This window comes from Sceloporus occidentalis, unplaced genomic scaffold, assembly GCF_023333645.1.
Source record: "Sceloporus occidentalis isolate IW3139 unplaced genomic scaffold, rSceOcc1.0.p SCAF_59, whole genome shotgun sequence".
Classification (NCBI taxonomy): domain Eukaryota; kingdom Metazoa; phylum Chordata; class Lepidosauria; order Squamata; family Phrynosomatidae; genus Sceloporus; species Sceloporus occidentalis.
In genome coordinates this window covers 4,387,018-4,410,461 of record NW_028317039.1, presented here as the reverse complement: position 1 = coordinate 4,410,461, position 23,444 = coordinate 4,387,018, and the positions used below count along the sequence as shown (strand labels likewise).

Here is a 23,444-nt window from a genome sequence, read left to right as displayed (position 1 = left end):
TAACCCATTTAGGCGGCTGTTTTGGTTTTTTTTTTAAATTGTGGTTTCATCACCAAATTAAAATCTCCTGCATTTGTTATACAACCTTTTTAATTGTTTTACCATTCTTTGCCATGATACCCACTGGGTTTTTAGTTGGGGAAACTAGGATGTTATCTGATAATTTCCTTGCCAGTTACGCTGGACTAATGTTTTTGTTTCAAAGTATTGTTTGTTGTTGTGTTTCATATAGGTTATATTAATGTTTGCCTTATAAGAGCCATCTTGATGTAATGTGCCTTTTCAATATGACTCCTCTAAATGTGATTTTGCGAAAGGTGCTTTGACAAAGCTATAAAACTGGGCCTTCTTGGTCTTTGTTATTGTTTTAGTTCATGATGTTTTATTTTACTTCCACCCCTTTCTCAAATTGTCTTTCTACCATAGCTGGGGCACGGGTTTTGGTTAGTGTTCAACACTGAACTCTGAGCTAAGGTGGCTCAAATTTGTCCTTTTCTTTAGTACAGGATGGTATCCTGAACAACTTTAGTTAAGTCTGGCTCAGCTTGGCCCGCTATACCTGTTGCAAACACGTTTTACATTGATCATTAAAGCAAAGGTGTGCTTGGACCTTGGCTCATGTAATTTTTGTGACGGTTTTCCAAACCTAATACCCGTCATTTCCTGTTGTGTTTTAGATGGAACAATTATCTGATGAAGAACTTGATCATGGGGCGGAGGAAGACAGTGATAAAGAGGACCAGGATCTGGATAAGATGTTTGGAGCTTGGCTGGGCGAGCTGGACAAACTCACCCAGGTAGTAATCTGAATTTTAAATAGACTTATCAAAGGGACTAAGCAACCAGGAATCTGATGTTTATATATTCTGAAGATCTTCATTTTAAAATATGGCCTTATTTTATTAGACTACTTCTTCAGTATGATGCATCTTATTAAAGGTATAAACTAAAAATATATTACTGTGGGTTACATTAATGCTAAACTCCAGCTCTTGAGGGCAGTCAAAATTTATTTGCCTGAAAACAAGTTGTTAATGAACTTTTAGTTGAGATACCCGTGTTGGAGCTGGAGTTAGCAAAAAAATGTGGCCTGTTTGCAACCCTCAAGGCCAGGGATGGAACCGCATTTAGGGTAGTTTTAGTTTTAATGTCATGTCAGTTTTAACTAGTTTAGAACTGTTCTCTGTGTGAATGTAATTTGTGTTTCTTCTTTTAGAGTATGGATACAGAAAAGATTGAAGAGCCAGTCAAGAGATCTCCTTTGCGCCAGGAAACCAATCTCGCTAACTTCTCCTATCGCTTCTCCATGTATAACTTGAATGGTAAGATAAATATTTTGTACTTTAATCCAGTGGTAATACTTGGGGTACACTTTTCTAGAAGGTAGTTTTGTATATCACACTGTACACTAGAAATACAATGGTACAGTTGCATGAACCATCCCCAGCCTTTCACCAATGTTCACCACTGTTATGGTAGTTTTTTCCTCCAGTTATCAAGTCCTAAGGCTTCAGCAGCAGACTTCTATTTATTATTATAAGGTATTAACACTATAAGGGATGCTGTTACTTTGAAAAACGTCACAACATTTAATATCTGATTTAGGTTTGAATAACTTTTTTAATGTAATTTTGTTATGTGGTACACCCGCCATACCTAGTACATGTTTGTAAAGATTTTTTGTTTCTTTTCAATTTTGTTTATTTTGCAAATTTTAAGAATTCAGTTTAAGTGTCAGGGGAAAGTGTTTTGTTGGATTTTGTTATGGATAATGTATATTCAAAACAGTTAAAGTTATGGATTTTCATGATGTGTGGCAAGTACAATCATGAAATTTTTCAGCTTTTTCAATGCATCATGGAAGCAATAAGTGACAGAATAAGCAGTATTATGTGGCAGAATACTGAGATTTAAATATCAATTTATATAACATAATAATGGATATACGGTACTTGTTTATTATTTATAGTACTGTGAACGTACATAATTACTAACTATAAAGTGATTGTGAATTATTTGCAGTGCTTCTAATTATACATTTTGTATAACGAGTAACCAAGTAAAAAAAGTCACCTGCATCTGTTGTTGCCAGCTTTTCAATATGATGTGTGTGCATTAGAAAGCCCCCATTTTTCATGCTTTCCTCATGTTTGTGGTATATCTTGCCTTTTTTCCCATTAGGTCTTGAATTAGAAGGGCAGTATATGTGTATATATACATACATACACTTTCTTTACGCTGTGTCTCTGTAAAATCTACTGGGTATTGTTTATTTGGCTATGGTCTATGTGTTTGTGTATTTGCAGAAGCTTTGAATCAAGGTGAGACAGTGGATCTGGATGCTCTTATGGCCGACCTCTGCTCAATTGAGCAGGAATTAAGTAGCATTGGGACACATTCCTCCAAGAATACACTCAAGCCTCATGAAAGGAAAACTTTTCAGAAGCCACCTGCGAGTCGATTGAGCTCAAAGCAGAGCAGCTTAAAGGGACTGCATTCTTCATCAGGGAGAATGTCCAAGCCCACTCATGCCAACTTCTCCTTGGATGACATCACTGCACAACTGGAACAAGCATCTCTTAGTATGGATGAGGCAGCCCGGCAGACCATTGTAGAAGATAGCAAACCTGTAGTAACTGTACACCACCGGAGGACCGCATCAGCAGGAACCGTGAGTGATAGTGATATCCGATCTGTCAGCAATTCTTCACGTTCCAGTATCACATCTGCAGCTTCCAGTATGGATTCTCTGGACATTGACAAAATGACAAGACCACAAGAACTGGAGATTCTGTCACAAGTACCACCAATATCTGAGGTAAGAAGCTATAACAAGGGCTGTCTGGAAAGTACTAAATTGAACATGGTGATGTGCTTTTGGAATAGAATACATTTCTGCATTATATATATGTAATAATTTTACATAGGAAGACAGCGGCAATCTGAAGTTTAGTTAGCGCTGTTCTTAGGTATTTTGCATTACCCGAAGATATGTGCAATGCAAGGAAGTCTGTAGAAAGAAAGACAGAGCTTCTTCTTCCATCTCTCTAAAGTAGCCGCTGTAATTTGCTGTTAATTCTATTAAGATGTAGGTAAATAATTCATACAACTGCATTGCACTTCTGATTAACCCTCCTTTAAGTGGAGGTACTCTAATAACCATAATTAGAGCCCATGGAGAATTGCTATTGAGTAATTGTACCATGTTTTTGTCTGTCCCAGAACTGAATAGTTAAAACTTAGAGGAATGCTGTATTTTGCTGCCAAGTTCTGACATGCCATATTTGCTGACAGCACTGTTCTCTTTTTGTAATGAGATGTACTCTGAGCACAAGAGCTGTTATTCCTATAAACCCATTGAGGGACATAAGTCACCCTTCATTGTTACCACCTTTCTGTGGAATGTAAGCATATTGTCTCATGGCCTAGGTTTTGGAAGGTTATATGTAGCACATTTTATGTATGCGTAAGGTTACAAGCAGACAGAATGTATCTTTATTTGTTCTTATCATACAATGTCTCTGTTGAAATTGGTTGGCATATCTTTCAGTGTGACGGAAATGTTTTGTGTATAAGACTTTATCATGCATAATTGACTGTTGCATGTTTTTGTGCATTGTTTATCGGAGGAGTTCATGTAGCATGATTTAGAGGAGGTCTGTTCTCAGGTATAATGCATTGTTCAATCAGTGAGACTGCAGGGCCAGGTCAGCCTGTCTTGCAGGAGAAACTCGCAAGTGCTGACCCTTCATAAAGAATACAGAAATGAGAGAGTTGAAACCATAACTCTCCTGGGAACTCTCCATTTAACAAATAAACCCCTGGATCCCCAAGCCACTGTAAAATGTGTACATGCCAAAGCATTTCCAAAGATCTCCCGATATTGTTAAGCATTTGGTTCATAATAAAACTGCACCTATAGTATCTGTTTTTAAAACTGTCTTTACTGTTTGACTTCCCAAGAACTGATGTATTTATTGGAAACGTTTTGACATTGTGACTAGAGGGTCCATTGGAAAGATTTAGTGATTCTTGAAACTAGATCCGTCACCTTCAGTGGTGGAACTACAGGGGTTGCAGCGCGATGGGCCAGGTTCCGCTTGTTCCGGTCTCCTCGTACTGATTCAAAATTGTTTAGAAAGGGCCATTCTGACTTGGGCCGCACCAGGAGATGGGAACATATCACGTGACCCTGTAGTGAAACTGACAGCGAGCTGCAGGAGCGGTGAGAGGTAAACGGGAGTAGGAAGGAGGTGGGATGTCTCTATATGTGTTTTATGTATATATATATATATATATATATATATATATATATATATATATATATACATATACATATATATGTATATATATATGTGTGTGTGTATATATAGGGCTGCAACTAACGATTATTTTAATAATCGATTAGTTGGCCGATTTATTTTTTCGATTAATCGGATAAAAAAATGCAATTTTTTAAAATTTAAAATGTAATAAAAAACGTACAATTTACACTTTCATCTCTTTATTGCAATGGCCTCTCTCTATTCACCTTCTTATTTTACTGACATAATAATAAAAGCTACAAGACCCAAACACAGTGTTTCTCACACTAGGTTTTAATACAAAGTAATTAGTAAATATTAATTCATATGTTAACTATTTTTCATATTTAATAAAAACTGAAAAAAAGCCTTGTTTATTTTCTTTTATTTACCAAACTGCCCCAGTTATGCACATCTGACCCCCAGCTTGCCACTCTGCCCCCATATATGCCTTATACCTCTTATATGCCAGAGATTCCACTGTGCCCCCTGATATGCCACTGTGCCCCCGATATGCCTTATATTCCTTATATGCCAGTGATATGCAACTGAGCCCCCTGATATACCTTTTACCCCCAGATATGTCTTATGCCCCCTGATATGCCTAATATCGATATGCCTTATACCCCTATATGCCTTATAACTTCCAATATGCCACTCGCCCCCATTTATGCCTTATACCTCCCTATATGCCACTGTGCACCCTGATATGCCACTCCGCTCCCCATAAATGCCCTGCACCACCCTGAAATTCATTATACTCCCTGATTCACCACTCTGCCTCCCCCAGATATAACACTCTGAAATTCATTATACCCCCTATACACCACTCTAACTCCCCCAGATATGCCATTCTGCCTCCCTGAAATTCATTACACCCCCATACACCACTCTGCTACCCTGAAATTCATTATACCCCCATACACCACTATAACTCACCCATACACCACTCTGCCTCCTCCCCCCTCCCATACTCCACTCTGCCTCCTCCCTCCCTCCCATACTCCACTCTGCCTCCTCCCCCCTCCCCATACACCATTCTGGCTCCTCCCCCTCCCATACACCACTCTGGCTCCTCTCCCCTTCCATACTCCACTCTGCCTCCTCCCCCCCTCCCATACTCCACTCTGCCTCCTCCCCCCTCCCATACTCAACTCTGCCTCCTCCCTCCCTCCCATACTCCACTCTGCCTCCTCCCCCCTCCCCATACACCATTCTGGCTCCTCCCCCTCCCATACTCCACTCTGGCTCCTCCCCCTTCCATACTCCACTCTGCCTCCTCCCATACTCCACTCTGCCTCCTCCCCCCCTCCCATACTCCACTCTGCCTCCTCCCCCCCTCCCATACTCCACTCTGCCTCCTCCCCCTCCCATACTCCACTCTGCCTCCTGTCAGCAACGTAGGTTCACAAGACACCAGGGAGCCGGGTAGAGAGGGGGAGGAGCCAGAGGGTGGCTCCCATACACCCCTCTGACTCCTCCCCCCCTCCCATATACCACTCTGCCTCTCTCACGACTCCCTGGTGTTTTGTGAACCTCCGTTGCTGACAGGCACTTTCACTGCAGCTTGATAGAAGCCTCAGCGTAAGTGAAGGACAGTAACGGAGGCTGTCTGTGCGCATCGGAAGTGTGAGACCGGCCGACAGTGAGGGGAATCCAGGTCCCCTGCAGCGTTGCGGGGGATCTGGATTCTAGTGTTATAATCCGATCTCTGTTTGAGGTCGGATTATATAAAGAGAGGAGTTTTTCATTATCAATTTTACCGATTAGTTGTTTCAGCCCTATATATATATATATGTGTGTGAGCACGTGCGTGCAATTGCACAGGTGTGTGAGCACATGCGTGTGTAATTTGTGTTTACAAATGTGTGCCATTTTCTCACCAGGGCCCTAGTTATGCTCCTGGGCACCTTCAATGTCCATCTACAAAACCTACGTTGTAAAATTATAACGTGTGTAATGCGTTTTACAGAATAAAATAACATGTTAACTTCCCGTTCCTAGGATTTACATTCTTCTTCTTCCCGTTGGTGCAATATATTGGTTCAGGTATCCTTTGTAAGGGTTGGGTAAAGAAAAGAGAAGTCGACTTTAGGGCAGGAAACTAAATAAGCCAAAGCAATAGTATAAAAATAATTTAATCATGCTAAATACTGTAAAGTGGCTGACCCTTTTAAATCTTGGTTCTTCAGCAGCAGGATTTCTGTGTCAACAGGAAAGTAACTGTGTTTTTTTTATATTTGTCCAGAGAATTCTTATCTCTGGCTTCAATATTTTGCAGCAATACAGAAATACCTTTGCTTTTCATATATAAGAAATTGGATGAAATAGCTTATTAAGTGTTACACCAACTGATGTTTTGGGGTTTTGATCAACTTAAGATCTTCATTACCAGTGCTATTTACTGTGTATTGGTTTAACCATAATTTGCCTCTTTGTGATTTACTACACCCATACACATTACACATTACATATTTTAGTGTGGCTATTATTTTATATTCAAGTTTAAACGATGGGTTATATATATATATATATATATATATATATATATATATATATATATATAATGTGAACAAAAACCAACAGAAGGAGAGAGGAGACATGCATTTGCTATAATAATTTCCACACAACTGAAGGAAATGGACCCAGAATATATTAGTTTACTTGTACTCATATTTGAGCTTTGTTTCCATCAATTTTGAAAATAACAAGACATATATTACAGGATGCACGCCACCTTTTCCAAGTTATACATTTCTTACCGCTGTAACTTCAATAGCGAAGTACATACTTCTGAAAAGCTGTTTGGCTACAGTTTGCCAATGTTTGAGGCAAAAGGTGTATAAGAGGAAAAGCTTCCCAGTGAGGGAATTCATACATGCATGTGAATGGGCATAATGCTCAACTGGTTAAGGTCTGAGTCTTTACATCAGGAAATATTGGCAGATTAGATTCACCAAGTGGTTATGATCTGTTGCCAAATTTTATGTTTCTATGTGCCACAGCTGGAGAAGAGCAATTTGTGATTAGCAGCATCTCCCAAGTAGAGAAGTACCCAACATTATAGATTCTTATTTTATAATTTGCCTAAAACTGAACTGTCTAAATGCCACCTACTAATCTTTCCATGTACTAATCCCACAAATTCCTAATTCTGCCCACTGTAAAAATAGTAAAAGTAAATTTATATTAACTTACTCATGAGGACTGCCAGCTGTAGCATACCTTCTGTACTGGAACCCGGCATCCATGAGGATGCACACAGGTAGTTTCCAAGGGATGTTCTATGCTAATAAATTTTTTATATCGCATTACGGGATATCGGTTTGCGCGAATGGATTTACGTTAAATGGTAGCCAGGCAATATATGTGCATTATTTGGCAAATATTTTCCTTTGTGCATTGCATTTAGGGCCTGTTTTAAATTAAATGGATTGTAGGTACATTCCAATGATATTAAATGTTTTCTGGTTTCCATGGCTTCTTACAATACAAATGTCATATTTTCTTACTTGGTGACAAAGTGAAATAATTTGAATTTGCGAGAGGAAAAACATTTTTTTCCAGCATCTGTGCAAAATCAAGAAAGACGTGTTCAGCCTGCCAACTTCCGCATTACAGCAACTTTCACTCAAGGCCCAACTACAGTTGGGCTTTCAGGGCCTTTATTTTATGCATGGCTAAAATATAATACATTTTCTTAAAGATTATTGAAACTAATGTTAGGTGACCGGATTTCAGAGTGATTGTATTGTCCAGACATACTTTAGAAAGTGACATTGATATAAAATTTCAATAAAATAAATTTGAAATGCTTAAAACATCTAAAATACTGCATTTGATGCTCCATTTCGATTAAATTAACGAAATTATAAATATTGTCATTCTAATTTATTTTTTTCTGATTTACTTATAGGAGGGACTAATTTTTGTAATTTTTGAATCTCAGCTCCAGAATTGTATGTATTTCCTAGATTGTATTTATTTTTTTATACAACACACAACACAAAAATGTAGGGAATTAGGGTTCCCGAGTTATTTCCACTTCAGTGTTTTACTTGCTGTTTGAGCACCTACTGCTTTGATGATCGCTAGAAACTGAAGCCTGTTGTTAAAAGCTTGGAAAAGGGCCTTGTAGAATTCACTCATTCTTTATTAGCTTGTTTTACAAAGATAATCTCTCGTGGTTTGTGATGTGTGTTCTTGGTTGGGTACTACTAGGAAAAACTGTTTCCTAGAAATACATGCAAACAGGTTGAAGGATTTTTGGGAACTTTTAATGCAAAGGAAAAAAAATAGGTGAAAAACTGTCCTTTTGGAAATCCATTTGCTGAAACAACATTTGCTACCAATGGCACATCTCCAGCCTGGGTTCTGAAGCTCCTGGTGTAGAGCCATACTACTGTGCAATTTTAACATGTTGATGCATGTTCCTATAGTTGTGGCTGGCACAGTCCAAAAGACTGTGAAATATAAATCCTACTATATTACAGCTGATGATTTATCGATGCAGGGTGACCTTACAGTTGCGAAATAAAATTCTACGTTTGTGTGTGTAAGAAGTGCTTTGTGGCCTTTCACACATCTACGTGATACACTAACCTATGAAGGCCAAAGATTAGGTACAGATATAATTTTACTTGTATGTGTAACATACCACTAACACAATATGCACATGAAATCCCCTCTTGTATTATGTTACAGCAAGTGATCCAATGGGCAGCTATCAAATAATTATTGATCTGAAATCTGTGATTATTTTGAAGGTCTTTGACTATCTTAGAATAACGAGAGTTGTAGATTACTAGTTAAAAGCTTATTTTACTACAACTGTTGAAAGAATTTCATTTATCAAAAATCACTTTTTTGGCATTTCAGACAGGTCATATAACGACAAAGTATTGTTACACTATATGGCCATGTATTGCTTAGCCCGCCACTACATCAAAGTACCCCATTTTTTGACAAGTCCTATTTCATTTTACGTGGCTATATTGCTTATCAAGGAGCTGAATCAGTGGGACTGAATTACATTTCGGACTCTGGACACCAATAATGAGGCATCTGTGAGGCAGGTGGGGCTGCTCAACCCTAAGGTTTGGTCAGACCCTGCATCCTGGTGGGTTAAGCAATATATGGCCATATAGTGTGACGGCATCCCCAACGTTTGTGCCTTTATATAGGTGTTTTTTAAATGGTTTTCCCTGGGTATGCAGTGGATTATTGTTTTGTGTACAGATTCATCATTATTCTAGCAGCAAGAATAACCTTTATTTAATAAGCTATGCCTTCCCTTTCTATGATCAGTTGTTTAACTTGAGCAACTGCTTTTTTTGTGTTATTTTTTTAAGTAATTTTATTGATATGTTGTCTCTTCTAAAATACAGCTTACCATACACTGATACTGTCTTTTCTCACATTGCACACACTCCTATCTGTCACAGCATGTGACCATAGGACAACCTCGGAAGCCAAGCTTCACCTTGACTTTACACACAAGGAGGCGGAAGCGATCCTTGTACGTTGAAGGATTTATCTGTATGACTCCTTTTGTATACTGTTAAGATAGCAGCACACTTACGTCCCGTATTGTTTCAACCACAGCACGGAAGAAACAAATTGCATGTTCCTCTGATACATATATGAAGCTTGGCATATAGATATCACTTTCTTTTTCTTCTAGCTTCTAGCTGCAGCAGACACTGTAATTGTACCAAATGTAACGCAGTATTATCAGGAATAATTATTCTCTTGTATATGATTATGTATAATTTAGCAAACAAGTGTAACACACAAGATGTCTTATAATCTTGGCTGAATATTAGAGACACTTCAGCCATCATATGTACTTAAACCCCTTTGCGACAATGGACATAGTACTCAGGAGGATATAGCATTGGCAATTTATGCATTGGCAGGGCTAAATCATTGCCGATACATGGGAAATCAAGTTGCCAGATGACTGCAGGCTGAGCGACTGACTTTACATTCAGGGGGATTCAAATGCCTTTTCCGGTATCGCCACTGGGGAATCCCCTCGCTCTGATGGAAAAACCAAAAGGTTTCCCTGCTGAGGATCAAGACTAGTCTAGACTTAAGTTATGTATTAAGTTATGTGTACAACATATGTTTAAAATAAAAATATATCCCTCAACAGACAAGTTATGTCATATCAGTGCGCCCCAAAAAGATCTGAGTTCCAGTTTAATGAACCAACCATTTTGTATGCCTGTTTTAATCTTGGGACTGTATACAACATATTAGAAAAGAAGGATTTAGAGACCACTTAATATATATACAGCTCAATTGTGTGCTTCTGTATATGGGTCCCCTTTTTAAAATCTTTCAGCTTCTTCTTGTAGTTTTTTGTCTGGAAAAAAAAAAGTGACGGTCACATCTGAAGCAAATCAATGTCTTCTTCCATCAGTGCAAACCATCACTTGTGATTGTATTTTATAGTGTTTCACATTATTGATTTTTTAGCTACCTCTGACATCATGAGTCCTCCTCCTGGCATAGCCAGTATATCATATGCAGCTCTAAGATTGCATTAAAATCCTACTGTTAACCCAGATGGGGAAATGGAGCACAAATCCTGTGCTACACTTGCATTGTTTTAGTAAACTGCATTTTAGCCTGTTTGTATCATTTTGTTGAAGAGCGATTATCATGACAGAATAGAATAGGCAGAATAGAAAATAAGAGCAGTTTTTTGTGATTCTTTGGTAAAAAAAAAAAGAAAATATGACTTTGGTGTATCTGGTTGTAAGTGTCCTGTAATTGTGCTGGGAAGTTATCCTTTAGGAGTACCACTCAAAGCTGGCACGAGGCATTCACTTTTTGTTGGTTGGAGGCATTGAAGCAGTGGCACATTTAAAGGCAAATAATGTATATCATACGTTCTTACGATAGAAGGATATTGAACCTTGTATAAGGACTAGGCAGCACAAAGCCCCATGGGAAAACATTAACACACTTAACACACAAGCAAAGTTGTTATCCAAAATAGCAAAACAGAGAGCTGTAGAAATGTTTTGAACTGGGTGTCTTTTTATATATATTGCATGCTTGTGCAATGAACATTATGCAATAGCAATCAACCAGAGGCACATCTATGTCTGCTAATAATTTAAATCAAAGACACAGCTGGTGAGCATATGCAAGTCTCTCCAACAAGCACATCTTAGACATTCTACAGTTGCAAGGGTCACTTGTAATGGGTTCCACAATTAAACACTGGCACAGTTTCATAAAAATCTTTTTTTAAAACATATTTATATTCACACTATAAATATAAGTATATGGATTTTTTTCTGTAAAGAATATGGTATATATATATATATATATATATATTATAACATTAATAAAATTGAACTTCTAGAACTTGTTGCCTCACAAACATATCCCAGCAGGTTCACAGCTTAATGAATGTTTCAGTTTTATCCTTATACCTGTTAATGTAAGATTATTTTTTTTTGATTCGTGAGGCTCCTTAATTGTTTCAGTATGTCTTATTCCCATAATTAATGCTTGAAACAGTGTAATAAATACAAAACTATGGAAGCTGCATATCAAATATCAAAGAGGTTTTAGTACCAGCCAGTTGTCTTCCAATTCTCTGCATTATGTGTGGAGTGAATTTTGGGACAGAAAATCCTTTAGATACATTTAGTTGTTACACTGGGACTCAGATCTATACTTTAATTTTATATATTTATATAATTAACACCTTTACTTTCAGGTTGGGGAAACTTGATGAAAACTGTATGTATATGTGTTGAGGAAAGATACATAATACTGTTTTTCTTTCATTTTTTCCTCTTTCCTGGCACGCTGAATTAATCAGAACACGCAGTGATTTTCACCGATATTATCTTTTAATTGTGATTTTCACCGATATTCTCTTTTGTGATTTTCCACCCACCCCTTCTATTTCTTTTTTCTGCAAGCACTCCTATCTGGACAGGGAGACCTCCCTCCTACTCAGAAACATTGCAGGGAAGCCCTCTCACTTGCTGACTAAGGTGACTAAGTGTGTTCTCCCATCTGCATGCTTTACTTCCTACCTTGCCTAAAATGCCAACCATGAAATGGAAGAAAGAAATCATGGGCCTAGGGCAATATTTGATCAAGAGGTACCAGTAATCACTGGCGCTTCATTCCATTTCATATAGGCAGTACATCTTATTGTACCATGCATGCTGTGAAGCAATTTTGTTTGCCCTTTTCAGGAGGCTTTGAATGCTCCAGATTTGTTTGGGAAATTCATGCACTGCTTCGCACGTGACAGTGCATGGAATTGTTGGGATTAATCCAAACAAACAAAACTTCTGCAGATTTCATTGCCTTTTTTCATTCCTACTCATGCATACTATGTAGGTAGGTGGCACCTTCTTAAATATCCTTAGAACTGGATGTTTTGTTAACTATGATTCAGTGCAGTACTTATCATGGCAAAACTGGGGCACATCAAAGTGCAAACTGTGTGTGTATATATGTGTGTGTGTGTATATATATATATAATATATATAATGAACCTGTTTCAGAAAATGTAATCTTGTCTACATCTAAGTCAAACACCATGCACTTAAGCTAATAACACACAAACAATTATCATTTTTCATGTCTTTACTGGACATACCCTTTAAACATTCACAGTGCTAGTGGGGAAATATGTGAACCCTTGGATTTAATAACCGGTCGAAGTTCCTTTGGCAGCAATAACCTCAAACAAGAGCTTCCAGTAGCTGAAGATCAGACATATCAAAGTGCAAACTGTGTGTGTATATATGTGTGTGTGTGTATATATATATATAATATATATAATGAACCTGTTTCAGAAAATGTAATCTTGTCTACATCTAAGTCAAACACCATGCACTTAAGCTAATAACACACAAACAATTATCATTTTTCATGTCTTTACTGGACATACCCTTTAAACATTCACAGTGCTAGTGGGGAAATATGTGAACCCTTGGATTTAATAACCGGTCGAAGTTCCTTTGGCAGCAATAACCTCAAACAAGAGCTTCCAGTAGCTGAAGATCAGACATACACAATATTCAGGAGGGATCTTAGACCATTTTTCCTTAGAGAACTGGTTGAGCGCAGCCATGTTCATAGGATGTCTGATGTGAACGGCTCTCTTGAGGTCATTCTACAGCATCTCTAATTGTCTAGGGTCTGGGTTCTGACTGGATCACTCCAGTATTTTTTTATTTATTTTTCAAAGCAGTAGTAGATTTACTTCAAGGTTTAGGGTCATAGTCCTGCTGCATAACACAACTTCTGCTGACCTTCAACTGGCGGACAGCCGCCCTGACAATATCCTGTATGGTATCTTAATAAACTTGGGAATTCAGTGTCCTCTCAATGGTGGCAAGCTGCCCAGGCCCAGAGGCAGTAAAACGGCTCTAAATCATGATGCTCCCCCATCATACTAAACCATCGGGATGACGTTTTCATGTGAGTATGCGGTGCCCTTGAGCATTCTGGTTGTGCCTTTGGAGTCATCTTAGCTGGGCGCCCACTTCTAGGGAGAGTAGCCACAGAACTAAATGGTCTCCATTTCTAAATGATTTGCCTAACTGGACTAATGAATATGTGAACTCTTATTCACTCTTTTCAAGCTTAATGCAAATCGACAATTCTTGATTGAGATTTTTTGTGGGGCATGGTTCACATCAGCAGATGCTTTTTGAGAATAGAAAACTCAAAATGTTTGAGTGGGTTTTCATGTCAAGGTAGCCCTAAAACATACCTCCAACCCTGTTTCGTTATTTGAGCTCCATGTTTGCTGACTCCAATTAGCTTTTGTTGAAGTGATTAGCCTAGGGGTTAACATATCTTTTCCAACACACTGTAATACGAACAGTAAAAAAATTGTGTTTTTAGTTAGAACATACTGTGTTTGATCATTATTGTAACTTAGATGAACAGCATATATTTAACCCAATTTTATATATAAATGCTGGTAATTCCAAAGGGTCCACTTACTTTTTCTTGCCACTGTAGATAGTGATATATCTAAAACTGTGGTTTCATATCACTATCATCCTTTACTGTACATTTGTAGGTGGACTAGAAGTCCTTCTAGGCCTTGCAAACTACACCAGTAATTCAAAATCATTATTTATATTGACTTTGCTTATAGATGTAATTGTGTTGTAAAGGTATTGGTTATAATCCTCTAGTCGTTTCCCAGTTGTAGAAACCAGTTAGATTGGGTTCCTAAGTAATGAATGGAAATCAGTTTGCATGGTCTATTAAGATGCATTTCTTGTATTCTGACATTGGTTGCTACTTACCCTCCCTTGTCACTAAAATGTTTGTTCTATGTGTTTCTGGCGTTTTATGGTTGGGGTGTTCTTTTCAGGACTAAAATACTTTGAATTATTATTATTATTTATGGCGCCATCAAATTCTGTAGAGCTGAATAATAGACAAATGCACAGCATCTTGCTTTTTTGAATGTAGGTTGGTATTAGACTAAAAAAGACAAGATGAAACAGAGTATTTACTTTTTTGTAAAATAAATGTATGGGTTTAAATTTATGTTTAGTATGTTACTGCTGCAAGAAAATCAGCACTTTAGGAAAGGCAGACATTCAGAGTTTCAAAGAGACACAAGAAAGCAGTTGAGCGGGTTTTTTTTTTATTATTGGCTTCCTGGCATTTTGTGGGAATTAGAATTCAAATCACTATCAATGACTAAAAAGTCCAGTATAATAACATTGATCTGAAATGTTTCTGTTATACAAGATTATAGGTTAGTGCGATATTGACTATCCTCAGATGCATAGAGGGAATGTCTCGGTTGCTGGTTTCCATATTGTGTTTTAAGTTTGCAAATGTTTTAAGCATGTTGATATATAACTACAGTTGAACCATAGCTAGATCATTGCATCTTCTTGTTTGCTGGGAAAAAATATGGTACTTAAAGTGCAGGTTTAAGAAAGTTAACTCTTTCAATGTAATAAGTAAAGTCACACCCCAATACCTTACCTACTAAATGGAAAGTGTCCGAGTTTAACTTTGTTAAACCTGCACTTTAAGTGTGTGTGTGTATGTATATGTATGTGTGTGTGTGTATATATATATGCCACTCCACGCTGCCTCCCACATATGCCACTCCACGCTGCCTCCCACATATGCCACTCCACGCTGCCTCCCACATATGCCACTGTGCCTGATACACCTTATACCCCGATACACCACTCCATCCTCCCTAGACATGCCACACTGCCTCCCAGACATGCCACACTGCCCTCCCCACATATGCTACTCCACTCTACCCCCAGATAAGCCACTCCACTCTACCCCCAGATCTGCCACTGTGGCCCCAGATCTGCCTTATACACCCTGATACACCACTCTGTCCTCCCCAGACATGCCACACTGCACTCCCCACATATGCCTTATATACCCTATATGCCTTATACCCTCAGATATGTCACTCCGTCCTCCCCAGACATGCCTTATACCCCCCAGATATCTCATAGTCCCCTCATAGAGTCACAGACCATACTTTTATAAATAAGTACTGGGTTAATCTTCACTGCCCCCAGGATTTAGATTCCCCTTAGTCTGCCCCCTTTATCTCTAACTGCACCTTAAGTTAACTTTAATAAATTAATAAAATTAACCCTCAGTCCTCATCATTAAATTAACCCTAAACACCCCATTAACCATAACTGCCCCTAAATTAACCCTAAAGACCCCAGCATCCCCTAAATTAACCCTAAAGACCCCATGAACCACAACAGCCCCTAAATTAACCCTAAACATACCATTAACCAAAACTGCCTCAAATTAACCCCAAACACCCCATTAACCACAGCTGCTCCTAAATTAACCCTAAACACACCATTAACCATAGCTGCCCCTAAATTAACCCTAAACACCCTATTAACCATAGCTGCCCCTAAATTAACCCTAAACACCCTATTAACCATAACTGTCCCTAAATTAACCCTAAACACCCCATTAACCATAACTGCCCCTAAATTAACCCTAAACACCCCATTAACCATAACTGCCCCTAAATTAACTCCCACCTCCCCTAACTTTCAGTAGCCCAAATATTAATTTTATACTTAGTTAGATGAGTGTCACAGCCATGTGGTTCTGGCCTTCTGGGAGAAGGAAGGGGCGGGGCCAGTTGTCACAGTGATTACAGGGAGGGACTGGTAAGTAGGAGCTGCTGCTGTGAGCCAGAATAAACGGATTATATAATGAGGGGTATTTTTCAGAGCGTTTGCTCTGAAAAAACCCTCATTTAATAATCGATAAAAATCGATTCAACTAATCGATAATGAAATTCGTTGGCAACGATTTTCATTATCGATTATCGATTTTATCGATTAGTTGTTGCAGCCCTAATAAATATATATATATATATATATATATATATATAATATAAAAAAAAATATGTACACACAGGAGTTTGCTTTGAAATCACAATATCAGATTTTTAATGGTGTTATTAAACCATCAACGTTTCAGACTTTACCATGGTCCTTTTTCAAGATGATCCTGGTAAGGTATCTATTGATGAAATTTCACCCGAGCAGTTATTTTGGCTGTGTTGGAGCAAAGGTTAAGTAGGGGAACATTGGCTTTCTCATACTATACACAAATGTGTGGTGTGTGCCAGAGGACAGGTCTACATAAAAATGAATATAAATCTGGTTTATATTCTACACAAAACTGTTTTGGACCTTCAAATTAAATAGTGCAACATACACATGCCTATATTATAGTTTTTTTTATCGACTTATATAGCACCATCATATTCCGCAGGACTGTACGATGTGTAAACAGGACATTAACCCCTTAGGGGAAACGGGTTGTCCTTAAACCCATTAATGATAATGCATTGTGAGGTTTTTGTTGTGAAGGGGTTAATAACTAGTGTACAAAACATTTTGGACTTACAGAAACAAAAGGCAAAAAAGACCTGTATCATAAAGAAGTCAATTTCCCACTGGATACACTTGGGGTTTTTTTTTGTTGGTTTTTTTTTTGCACAGTAAAATAAAAATAGCCTTGTTGCAGATGAATGTTTTGAACCACGTCACTCTAATGAATAAAATATTGGCCACATATTATGTTTCGCTTTTCAGCATCTCTTTGTAAGGAGAAGGTAATGCCGATCAAGCGCAACTGTGCAATGACCCTAACATACTACTTGATTACTGGCCATTTTGTATATTGTTTCAAACTCCCTCCATTGGTCGGTTTGCTGATGTAGGGATGGGACCCTCTAAATTTTATGAATCATTGGGCTAAAACAAAATCAGGAGACCTTGCGTTGTAAATGCAGAGCCTGCTTACTTTTCCTAAAACATTATTTAATGATTTGAATGGGTTAATGTGATGGGTTACGAGCAACAACATGGCTTTATACTCTCAAACAAGACGTTTTACTGAAGGTAATGTTACCTTGGGCAGTCTTTACGGAATTTCACTGAGCCAACGTTCTTCGAGGTCTGTTGGGATTATACAGCATATTCTATAATTCTCTGGATAGCTGGATTAACGCTACATAATGTATGCAAATTATTTGTGGCCATCAGATTTTTGGAAGGAAATATTGTTGGATTCTTAAATTAATGTATTAAACCCATATTTATGTTTTAGATATCATTGATGTATCTTAAATTGGATTTTGCATGTTTCTTCTGTGGCTGGTTTTCTGTATTTTTTGTGGTGGTGTTGAAGCAGAGATTTTAATTTTTTGTTTGTTTCTGTTAATTTAAATGTTGCTCATTCTTAATCTTTCTAAATGCATGATATTTCTACTTACCAGAAAACTTACATTAATTTTTGTTTGTGGAAAATGGGTTTAAATGTTTCATTTCCTGCTGGTCATTATTTTAAGGGTCTTACCACTTTCCTTATGTTTGCAGGAGGAACAAGCTGCTAAGATTAAGGCAGAAAAGATCAGAGTAGCCCTAGAAAAGATAAAAGAAGCTCAGGTTAAGAAGGTGAGTTTGTGGATGTATAAGTGTTTTATGTATGTGGTGTGTATATATATATATATATATATATATATATATATATATATATATATGTTTTTCCTATCCACCCCGATGTGGATGTGTAAGCATATATCAATATGAATCAAAAGAAGTTTAAAAATCCTGTGTGTTAACATGTTTAGTAGGGTGCTGCAGTTTAAATTTAATTTTTGTTAATCCATGCTCTCGACTGTGGAATACTTAAATAAATTAATGTTTTATGATAAACAAATATGTAGCAGCTTAGGTGCTTTAATAGTCTATATGTAAGGCTCAATAACCATTTAATCTTATTTACTTCTGTGACCTAGCAAAAGTGACATTCAATTTTCTTGTGCAGCTGGTGATCAGAGTCCATATGTCTGATGACAGCTCCAAGACTATGATGGTGGATGAGAGGCAAACGGTACGACAGGTGCTTGACAACTTGATGGACAAGTCACATTGTGGGTACAGCCTGGACTGGTCGCTGGTTGAGACCATTTCTGAACTTCAGATGGGTAAGGGCACCTGTATGTGTTTTTCTCTGCATTACTCTTTAACTAAAATATTGTTCCGTCCTCTTCCTTGTAAATGTACATATTGTTTCTCTAGAAACAAAGATAAGTAGCAAAAGGGAGCATTTATCTTATGCCTATCATTCTTAATTATTAAGATGGGATGTAGCTCTTCACAACCATTAATTCATGTCCCATGGAAAATGTTTTGCAGTTACTAGCAAGAGTAGTGTTAATAGGAGTATTTTCCCCATATGGCCAGAGTAAACCATATTTGTATTGTATGTTAATAAATATTTAGTTATTTTATTATCTAATTCCCATTTCATTGTTTGCCGACTGAAAAAAACAACACTTTTGGTCTGAGTTGCCATACTTAGACAAAATCTCTTCCTGACTTTATTGCACAATCAGTAAATGCCATCTGAAACGTTTTGCAAGGAGAGAAGGTGTTAAACCTTCTAAATTATGTAATTGCTAATGTATCGTATTTTGGTGAACTACAAAACTGAAAATCCTTATAAATTTTTGCTTTTTAATATATTGTATTATAAGATACATTTTCAAGACTGTGACCTTGTGCTCTCTTTGTAGAACGCATTTTTGAAGACCATGAAAATCTGGTTGAGAACCTTTTAAACTGGACCCGGGACAGTCAGAACAAACTCATGTTTGTGGAACGTATTGAAAAATATGCACTTTTTAAAAATCCACAGGTTAGAATGATATACTGTTTGACATAGGGATGGGGAGAGGACAATTACTGAACATGTGCCAGCACCTGAATATTTGTGTTTGGGTATCTGTAGGTTTATGTATATGAAATGAACATTGTCGCTTCACATTGTGAAATCCCTCACTTCCCATGCTTCTCTTCAGTAATCTCATCTGAAAATGATTTAAAATAACATGTACCAAAGTTCTTCTAAAAAGGTGCCCTTGCAGTAAAACTCCTTATTCCAGGTGCTTCCATATATATATGAATTAGACTTGTGCATTCAGATTTATACAAATTGCAGATTTTGGTAAATTTGGCGGGCCGTACAAAGCCACGAAAATGAGGCCAGAGCCCCCAAAAATGAAGCAAAAAGTCTAGAATTTTCACACGCTCTAATGCTTACACTCTCATTCACGTCCACTCTCTCACCATCTTTAAGTGTTTCCCTATCTTCTCTGCCGACCCCTTCCGCATCTTCTTTGTCGTGTATCTTTTCCCTTTATATCTCTCTGCTATCTTCGTCTGCTTCTCCATGGACATAACTCGGCGAGTGACGTCCCCTCCTTTGATTGGATGATCAAGGGAGAGGAAGTCACTGAATGCGCCGTTATTGTACCCTAACTTAAACTAGGGCAAAGGTTTGGGGTCTTGACATATGGAACTTTCCTCTAATAGAAATATATATAAAAAAAAAAGTTTGGGGTCTCTTAGCAGTTTTCATGAAAAACAATGATAATTGTTTATCAAAAGGGTTTTCTGACACTCACTTAAACTTAGATCAGCCAACAGAACATCCCATTGGAACACCAGAGTGATCAATGCTTATAAAGGGCCTCTGTATGCCTATGAAGCTATCCCATTAAAAACCAGCCATTCCCAGCATGTCCCAGGCTTTTCTAATTGGATTCAGGTGCCTAGATACATATACCCATTAACAGTAAGGTAGTTACCCGCAGTCTTCCAATAAAGAGTCATGGAGTTGCATCTTATTCTGCAATTACTTAGAGAGATCTAGTAGGCTTGCTTACTTATTCCGAAACCTGACTTGTCTTCAGTAACATACAGTCCAGAATCTAAATATTTTCTCCATTTTAAACTAATTTACTTTGCTATATCAGAAATAGTGGTCTTTGAGAGATATTACGTGTGTGTTTGTGTGTGTGTGTGTGTGTGTGTGTGTATATATATATATATGTGTGTGTGTATATATATATATATATATATATATATATATATATATAAATAAGTATACCGTATTGGCTCGAATATAGGCCGCACTTTTTCCCCCCCACTCTAAGTCTTTAAAGTGGGTGTGCGGCCTATATTCGGGGTCTAGGGTCCCGGGCGCCGGGCAGGCAGTGGGGTTAGGATACAGATCCCCCGCAGCGGTGCAGGGGACCTGCATCCTACTCTCCGATACGCTCGGACAGCCTCCCCTGCCAGCACTTTCCACGGGGGGGGGGGTGCCGGCACGGGAGGTTGTCTAAGCGCATCGTGTGGACGGTCACTGGCTGCGGAGGTTGTTTACCCGCATCGCCGCAGGCGGTGACCGTCCGCACAATGCGTTTTACCTCTGCCCCCAAGACTTACCAGAGCAGACTCCCGGGTGTCTTGCGGGGCCGGCGGGGGACATCTACGCAATACGCGTATACAACGTCCGGTGTCGGCACATCTCGGGGGGGGGGGGCAGTGGCAGCATATCTCGGGGGGGGGAGGAGGACAGTGGCAGCATATCTCGGGGGGGGAGGACAGTGGCAGCATATCTCGGGGGGGGAGTGGCAGCATATCTCGGGGGGGGCAGACAGAGTGGCAGCATGTTTTTTTGGTGCTTTTTTAAAGAAAAAAACTTTTTATTTAAAAAAAGCACCAAACTTTTAGGGTGCGGCCTATAAACGGGGGCGGCCTATATCCGAGCCAATACGGGGTATATATATATATATATATATATATATATATATATATATGAATGAATGTATATGTATGTATGTATGTATATGTATATGTATGTATATATATATATATATATATATATATATATATATATATATATATATATATATATATATATATATTAGGGCTGAAACAACTAATCGATAATAATCGATTATGAAAATCGTTGGCAACGAATTTCATCATCGATTAATCGAATCGATTTTTATCGATTATAAAAAGAGGGGGTTTTTTCAGAGCAAATGCTCTGGAAAAACTCCTCTCCTTATAATAATCCGATCTCAAACAGAGATCGGATTATAACACCGGAATCCAGATCCCCCGCAACGCTGCAGGAGACCTGGATTCCCCTCACTGTCGGCCGGTCTCTCACTTCCGTCTCTCTCCCCCCTCCCATACACCCCTCTGACTCCTCCCCCTCCCATACGTCACTCTGCCTCTCTCCCGGCTCCGTTACTGACAAGGACTTTCACTGCAGCTTCATAGAAGCCACAGTGTAAGTGAAGTGCAGTAACGGAGGCTGTCTGTGCGATGCAGACACTCACAGGCTGACAGAGAATCATCCTCTCTGTCAGCTGGTGGGGGTCTGCATCGCACAGACAGCCTCCGTTACTGTCAGTAACGGAGCCGGGTAGAGAGGCAGAGCGGTGTATGGGAGGGGGGAGGAGTCAGAAGGGTGTATGGGAGCCACCCTCCCATACACCACTGTGGCTCCTCCCCCCCAGAGAGGATGATTTTCTGTCAGCCTGTGAGTGTCCGTTACTGCACTTCACTTACACTGTGGCTTCTATGAAGCTGCAGTGAAAGTCCTTGTCTAGTGAAGATCCGTTGCTGACAGGAGGCAGAGTGGAGTATGGGAGGGGGAGGAGCCAGAGTGGAGTATGGGAGGGGGAGGAGCCAGAGTGGAGTATGGGAGGGGGAGGAGCCAGAGTGGAGTATGGGAGGGGAGGAGCCAGAGTGGAGTATGGGAGGGGGAGGGGCCAGAGTGGTGTATGGGAGGGGGGAGGAGGCAGAGTGAAGTATGGGAGGGGGGAGGAGGCAGAGTGAAGTATGGGAGGGGGAGGAGGCAAAGTGATGTATGGGAGGGGGAGGAGCCAAAGTGATGTATGGGAGGGGGAGGAGACAGAGTGGAGTATGGGAGGGGGAGGAGGCAGAGTGGAGTATGGGAGGGGGAGGAGGCAGAGTAGTGTATGGGAGGGGGAGGAGGCAGAGTGGAGTATGGGAGGGGGAGGAGCCAGAGTGGTGTATGGGAGGGGGAGGTGGCAGAGTGGAGTATGGGGGGGAGGAGCCAGAGTGGTGCATGGGAGGGGGGGAGCCAGAGTGGTGTATGGGAGGGGGAGGAGCCAGAGTTGTGTATGGGTGAGTTATAGTGGTGTATGGGGGTATTATGAATTTCAGGGAATATAGGGGGTATAAGGCATATCGATATTAGGCATATCAGGGGGTCATAAAACATCTGGGGGTAAAAGGGTATATCAGGGGGCTCAGTTGCATATCACTGGCATATAAGGAGTATAAGGCATATCAGGGGCACAGTGGAATCTGGCATATAAGAGGTATAAGGCATATATGGGGGCACAGTGGCAAGCTGGGGGTCAGATGTGCATAACCGGGGGCAGTTTGGTAAATAAAAAAAAAATTTAAACAAGGCTTTTTTCTCATAGTTTTTATTAAATATGAAAAATAGTTAACATATGAATTAATATTTACTAATAACTTTGTATTAAAACCTAGTTTGAGAAACATTGTGTTTGGGTTCTTGTAGCTTTTATTATTATGTCAGTAAAATAAGAAGGTGAATAGAGAGAGAGAGGCCATTGCAATAAAGAGATGAAAGTGTAAATTGTACGTTTTTTATTACATTATTTTAAATTTTAAAAAATTGCATTTTTTTATCCGATTAATCGATTAATCGAAAAAATAATCGGCCAACTAATCAATTATTAAAATA

General features: G+C 38.9%; 1 protein-coding gene across 1 annotated transcript in view; it reads left to right on the top strand.

The window, feature by feature from the left end:
* The first annotated feature begins 677 nt into the window (after nt 1-677).
* Nucleotides 678-23,444, top strand: part of LOC149287579 (ras-associated and pleckstrin homology domains-containing protein 1-like) — a 35,559-nt gene continuing 12,792 nt past the window's right edge. The window contains exons 1-6 of the mRNA XM_089492784.1: nt 678-797; nt 1,217-1,322; nt 2,307-2,818; nt 18,218-18,295; nt 18,669-18,828; nt 19,420-19,541. Of these exons, the coding sequence (XP_089348910.1) occupies nt 678-797; nt 1,217-1,322; nt 2,307-2,818; nt 18,218-18,295; nt 18,669-18,828; nt 19,420-19,541 (1,098 nt within the window). The remainder of the gene's footprint in view (nt 798-1,216; nt 1,323-2,306; nt 2,819-18,217; nt 18,296-18,668; nt 18,829-19,419; nt 19,542-23,444) is intronic.